Source organism: Mustela nigripes, chromosome 17 (genome assembly GCF_022355385.1).
Source record: "Mustela nigripes isolate SB6536 chromosome 17, MUSNIG.SB6536, whole genome shotgun sequence".
NCBI lineage: Eukaryota > Metazoa > Chordata > Mammalia > Carnivora > Mustelidae > Mustela > Mustela nigripes.
This window is the reverse complement of record NC_081573.1, coordinates 42,137,943-42,143,979: the sequence shown is the minus strand read 5'-3', so window position 1 is coordinate 42,143,979 and position 6,037 is coordinate 42,137,943. Positions and strand designations below refer to the sequence as shown.

The 6,037-nt window shown below is 50.7% G+C and overlaps 1 protein-coding gene across 3 annotated transcripts; it reads right to left on the bottom strand.

Moving 5' to 3' along the window:
• Positions 1-4,346: 4,346 nt before the first annotated feature.
• NRN1L (neuritin 1 like) lies at positions 4,347-5,911 on the bottom strand. 3 transcript variants are annotated; one of them, XM_059382039.1, is made up of 4 exons: positions 5,747-5,911; positions 5,085-5,174; positions 4,871-5,003; positions 4,347-4,739 (listed from the first exon to the last, which is right to left on the bottom strand). In XM_059382039.1, the coding sequence occupies exons 1-4, from the start codon at positions 5,835-5,837 to the stop codon at positions 4,454-4,456; spliced, it is 600 nt and encodes a 199-aa protein (XP_059238022.1). In that variant the 5' UTR covers positions 5,838-5,911; the 3' UTR covers positions 4,347-4,453. The 3 variants fall into 3 exon arrangements, with proteins under 3 accessions (XP_059238022.1, XP_059238024.1, XP_059238023.1); XM_059382041.1 differs by lacking the exon at positions 5,085-5,174 and having other exon boundaries at positions 4,871-4,982; positions 5,747-5,906; XM_059382040.1 differs by lacking the exon at positions 5,085-5,174 and having other exon boundaries at positions 5,747-5,904.
• Between the last annotated feature and the right edge of the window lie 126 nt (positions 5,912-6,037).

Genomic DNA, 6,037 nt, shown 5'->3' with positions numbered 1-6,037 from the left:
AATTTTTTTTTTTAAATGTTACCATTAAGATTTCTCTAGAAGATCAGAATTACCTCACTACTTTACAACAATCCCAAATTGCGGGGAGGGGGGCGGGTAGTAGATGCCGGAGGTAATAAGGGTGTTGTAACCTCCTTCCATCTACTTCATTGTTAAAATATTTATTATTGGGGCACCTGGGTGGCTTAGTGGGTTAAAGCCTCTGCCTTCAGCTTGGGTCATGATCCCAGAGTCCTGGGATCGAGCCCCTCATCGGGCTCTCTGCTCTGCAGGGAGCTTGCTTGCTCCTCTCTCTCTCTGACTGCCTCTCTGCCTACTTGTGATCTTTGTCTGTCAAATAAAGAAATAAAATCTTTAAAAATATATATTTATGGGGGCCCTTGGGTGGCTCAGTGGGTTAAACCACTGCCTTCAGCTCAGGTCATGATCCCAGGATCCTGGGATGGAGCCCCACATTGGGCTCTTGCTCAGCAGGGGGTCTGCTTCTCCCTCTCTGCCTTTCTGCCTACTTGTGATCTCTATCAAATAAATAAATAAATCTTTAAAAATATATTTATTATTTACTTTATACATGAAATTATCTTTTTATTTTATTTTATTTATTTATTTGACAGACAGAGATCACAAGTAGGCAGGAAGGCAGGCAGAGAGAGAGGAAGGGAAGCAGATTCCAGGCCAAGCAGAGAGCCCGATGCGGGGCTCAATCCCAGGATCCTGGGATCATGACCTGAGCTGAAGGCAGAGGCTTTAACCCGCTGAGCCACCCAGGTACCCCTGAAATTATCTTTAATTTACTGTATGTTATACTTTATATCTAAAAATAAATTAAAACCAATAAAACATCACGATCTGTTTTATATAGCAGAGTTTCATAAAAAGTTTTATTTAAAAAAACACCTTTGGGAGATGGGAGGCATGAGGAGGGAATGGAGTAACCTGGTGATGGGCATTAAGGAGGGCACGTGATATGATGAGTACTGGGTGTTATATGCAACTGATGAATTGTTGAACACTACATCAGAAACTAATGAGGTACCGTGTGTTGGTTAACTGAATTTGAGAAAATTAAAAATTAAAAAACACCTTTAAAAATCATTGCTCCCCCTGACTCCAAAAGAAAAAAAAAATCTCTCTCAAAAGTCTGTTGATTAAGGGCATTACTTTGGGGTCCCACAAACCTGGGATCATAGCCCAAACTCTGACACTGTCACAGCTGTGTGACATCTCTTCTCCTTAAGCCTCATTTTTCTTCTGTTTTATGGGGATCATAATCCTGACCCCACAGAGTTGTTGTGAAGGTTAAAAGTAATATGGAATTCTAGGGTTGGCAAGGCTTAGAAATTCACACACAATAGGGCACCTGGGTGGCTCAGTTGGTTGACCTTGAGCGTCTGCCTTCAGCTCAGTTCATGATCCTGGAGTCTCAGCATGGAGCCCCACACTGGGCTCCCTGCTCAGCGGGGAGTCTGCTTCTCCTTCTCCCCCTCCCCCTGTTCATGCTCTCTCTCTAATAAATAAATAAAATCATTTTCAAAAATTCACACACAACACCTCAATTTTACAGACATTCAGCAAATTAATCCAACAAGTATTTATTGGGCCCTTGCTACTGGTAGATGCTTGTCTGGACTCTGGCAAAGAACACAGGGTCCTGAGATAAGAGGCATGTTGATGCAGAGGGACTGGGTTCAGGACATTCAGCCCCAGTCTCTCCCATGGGCAATAAGCTATTCCAAAAAGCTATTCCATTTACAGAGCTGTAAATGTGAGACATACATAATGGTGAGACATATCACCGTTATGCTCTGGCCTGTGCAGATGTGTCAGGGCCCTGTCTGGCCATCAGCTCACCCCCCTCCTCCAGCTCTGGGATAAACATACAAAGCTCTTAAGCCCCTGGCCAGAAAGCAGATTCCGTCCCCACCCCCATGCACACACTCCAGGTCACTCATTCCAGGGAAGAGCAGGGACTTAGGGAGCAAAAACCAGTGTAAAGTAGGTCACAGCAGGAGGATGGTAATCCCCTGGATGGCTGGCCAAAGGAGTTGGGCCCCAGCTCCTAGAAGCAGGCTGCTCCTGGCCACCCACCAAGAGGGGGGTGTGAGAAGACTTTCCGGGTCTGGATTCTCAGCATCATCCTTTCCAAAGTATGCCCAAGCTAGGTTAGGGGGCTGCCCCAAATGACGCATTCTCAATGCTGAGGTCATTCTCAGTCCAAGCTCTTACTGACTATAACACTTCCTGTGCTGGGCTTAGAGATTCTGTCTTTGATTCCACATACTTCTACAAGTGTACTCTTTATACCCAGCCCTAAGTTGGGTGCTAGAGACATAGAGAGGACCCCTGGGGAGTCCAGAGTGGAGAATTTTAACCTGGACCGAGATAGGAGCAAACCAGTGTTATTAGTACTGAGACAGAAGACAACTGGGAAGCTGTGTGGACCTGTAGGCTTCTGATTCAGGTGTGGAGTCAGGATTAGGAAGGAAGTGATACTGAGCAAGAAAAGGAGTTCACCAGGAGGGTATGGGGAAAGGTATTCTGAGTACAGAAAATTAATATACAAAGACCCAAAAGGGTGTGGTGGGGGGTCTGCCTAGGTGGCTCAGTTAGTTGGTTAAGCACATGCCTTCTGCTCAGGTCTGATACTGGAGTCCTGGGATTGAGCACCACATCATGCTGCCTGTTCAGCAGAGCCTGCTTCTCCTTCTCCACTCTGCTGTTCCCCACTTTTGCACTCGCTCTTTCTCTCTGCCAAACAAATAAATAAAATCTTAAAAAAAACAAACAACAACAAAAAAAACTAAAGGGATAAAAGCCTGGCCTTTCCTTCTGGAAAATTCTGGTGGTCAGAGTGGGGCAGATGTGGGAGGAATTTCCTCCTGAATTTTCTCCTTTAGGCCATGTGAGAAGATTGGTAATGACTGGCTGGGAGATAAAAGTGGAGATAAAAGTGAATGAAGCAGAGGAGCAAACGTTGGGCAGACAGAGTTGACGGAGGTATCTGAGCTAACTGGAATCGGATGATGTTTGGGAAGAACAGATGAAGTAGGGCTGCTATGCACAAGGATGGAGGTCTCTGGAGGCTCCTGTCACCCTGGAGCCAAACAAGGAAGGGTTCAATTAGGCTTATTCAGTCCTGGAGGCAGCAGTCCCCCAGCATGGGCTTTAGTGTAAACCTAGTCTACCAAGCTCTGGGTTCCTACCCTGATTCCTTTGGGCTCCTCTTGTAAAGGCCTCTCCAACTCAGCCCATCTCTCCTCCACCACCTGTTAAGTCCCACATCCTGACCTCCCTTATCACTTCCTATAACATGCCCTCCCTGATGCCAAGGACTGAGTAGATAGATCCCTGCTCTAGGCTCAGACAGAGGGGAGTCGCAGGAGTGGACTGAATCAACTGTGGGCAGAACTGGCTTAGGTAGGGCTGCATAGACAATGAAAAGGAGCTTTAACTTTGGAATTGGTTCTAAATTAAAAAAAAAAAAAAAAAAGGAGACCAAAGCAGAGGGGATGAGAGCAGAAGTCAGTGAGGCCATGGCACTGCCCACACAAGTCATGGGGTGATGGGTTGGAGTAAGGTCCTAGAGGTGGTGGTAGAGGACTGATTGAGAGAGCATTTCACCCTTTCTGAGGACTCCTCCTTCCCTCAGGATTCTGCCCATGTGGATTCTTGCCTCTCTCCACCAGGATGAACAGGGTTTCCTCACACATCACACACTCATTCCATGCTTCCAGAAAATCTTCTGGGATTATTGACGTCACACTGCATACCTCTTCTCAAAGGAGAAGCTTGGGTACATGAGAGGCCAGAGGAACCCTCATCATAACCCGTTTCTGCAGCTCTAGGTCACCTCAGGGACTTGAATATAGACCCAAACAGGGACTCCCCATCTCCTGGAACAGCTTCCCCTCAGGTAGACCAGGACACCAGAGAGGGAGAGGACAGAGCACTTAATCTGTCTTGAATGCTAAGACATAGTTAGCAGAGATGGCAGGAACATGGAGGCTGAAACAAACGGGATGGGGTGGGCTGGTACACTTCACCCCCTCACATGCCCACGGGGGCCAGGACAGAAGGGGCAGACTTGGGGAGAAATGCCAGCCCAAGAGAAGAGAGGAAGGCAATGCATTCCAGAAGATTTCAGGTCACCACTGTAGCTCCTAGAACCTGCACACGATGGAAAACTCTGCACAGCCAGCCCTGGAAAATGAGTATCTTTAAGTAGAAAGATTGAGTCCCCTGTGGTGGCCATGGGCCCTGCCCATCCATCCCCAGAGATCAGCTTCTGGAGGCTCCACCCCAACAAAGCAGGGCTGGCAATGGCCAGAAGAAAGGAAGGAGCTTAGTACAAATATAAATACCTTTAATGAAAGCCAAGGGCACTGTGTCGAGCCCCAAGCGCAGCTACCAGAGCAGGGTAGGAGGCAGGGGTGCTGCTGCTCCACCAGACTGGCTAGGCCAGAGGTCCCAGGAGGCAGGCGAGCGCCAGAGCAGCTGCCAGCAGTGGGGGCGTCGGGGATGGGGTGGGTGCAGATGCTCTTGCCTGCAGCGTCTCCTGGTTGGTCTCAGGGCCTATGCCATGCTCCCTGATACGCACAGGGGTGCCGCAGAGAACATGCAAGTTGTCTGGGTGCGGGGCCTGGCGAGCTTCTTGCTGTAGGGACTCCCACACAGCAGCAGCCTCCTCTGGGCAGCGCAACAGGACTTGGGAGGCACAGACGTGGAAGTCATTCCAAGACCTGTTAAAGGCTTGGGGTTAGGGTAATTAGGTGGGGTAAAGAGGCTTTTGTAATGGGAAGGAAAAAGGTTCAGGCCCCAGGGTGGTGGGGGGTTCCCACAGTTAGGCAGGCATCTTTACACCTGTTCTTACCTGCAGACAGTGTCCAGCTCGCCTCCAAGGCCCATGCCGTCCCCCAAGCGGATGAGACACTCAGCAAACCCCTGGTATATGGTGTCACAGCCCCCTGGGCCCATTGCTGCTGCTGCCAGGGGAGATACAAGGACTAGGGGTGGGGGTGGAGAGTGGTTGATAGGATGAGCAGCCCCACCCCCCTTCAGCGCCAAGCCCCCAGGGGCTTGTTTACCTGCATGTGCTCGGGGGACGTGACTCAGAGTCAGAGGCACCCAAGGGAACCAACGGGCACATCTGGGGATCCACCTGCTTTGGCTCCCCCCTAGGCACAACCCGTACAGGGTATGTGGAGAGGGGGTAAGGTGACCTGTCCCAAGGGTTGGCTCTTCCTCTGAGCTTCTAGGGTCACAGGTCAGGTGAGGATAGTCCAAGTTTAAAAGTCAGAACATGGAGATGAGGGCTACAGGCTCCCTTAACTGTCCTGCAGGCTGGACAAACTTCACTTGACCATCCCACCCCCATACCCAAAGACAGGTGTTCTCCGCCAGGGAGAGCAGGAGAGGCAGGGTCGGGATCCAGATCAGACCCTAAGAGAGGGCTTCAGGGGTCCCACGGCTGGACTAGGGGTCCCACGAGAGCCTAGGTCTCCCTTTACTGGAATGGGCGATGTGGAATTTTGGGGTCCTTTCCCCATGACTAGATATCAGGTCATGCCCATTTGCATCCTGAAGCCACTGGCACGTATTACCCCTCCCTGAAAACGTTGCACCTCCACTCCAGCCTGGTTCCCAGGGCCCAGGAAGGATGGGCCTCAGCTCTCACACGCCCTATACCTAGACTGGGGAGAGGGTGTGCCACGCACCGCTAAGCCGGGTCCAGCACTCCCGCACTCACCAAGCGGTAGCAACAGCTGCAACAGCCCCAGCACACCGGAAGCTCGGGGCAGTCGCTGGCAGTGGTGACAGGAGCAGTAGCCGAGCATCATCCCCGCATCATCCCCGGCTGGGAGCCTAGTGCTGGAGCTAGCAGCTTGGAAGCAGAGCCCTTCGGCCCAGCCCCCGAAAGAAGGGATTGTGATTGGATGGGAGCTCGGGGCGGGGCCCAAAGCCAGCTGGGCAGCCCCGCCCTAGTACTCAGATTGGCAAAGGAGGGGAGGGACCCCAGAGAGAAGAGCTGGCGACAAGG

Excerpts from the sequence above, each read along its gene's own strand:
- NRN1L (XM_059382039.1), bottom strand. The coding sequence starts at position 5,837 with ATGATGCTCGGCTACTGCTCCTGTCACCACTGCCAGCGACTGCCCCGA. Across the intron at positions 5,175-5,746 it reads GCAGCTGTTGCTACCGCTTG|GGGGGAGCCAAAGCAGGTGG; the intron begins GTGAGTGCGGGA and ends GGTTGTGCCTAG. Across the intron at positions 4,740-4,870 it reads GAGCTGGACACTGTCTGCAG|GTCTTGGAATGACTTCCACG; the intron begins GTAAGAACAGGT and ends AGCCTTTAACAG.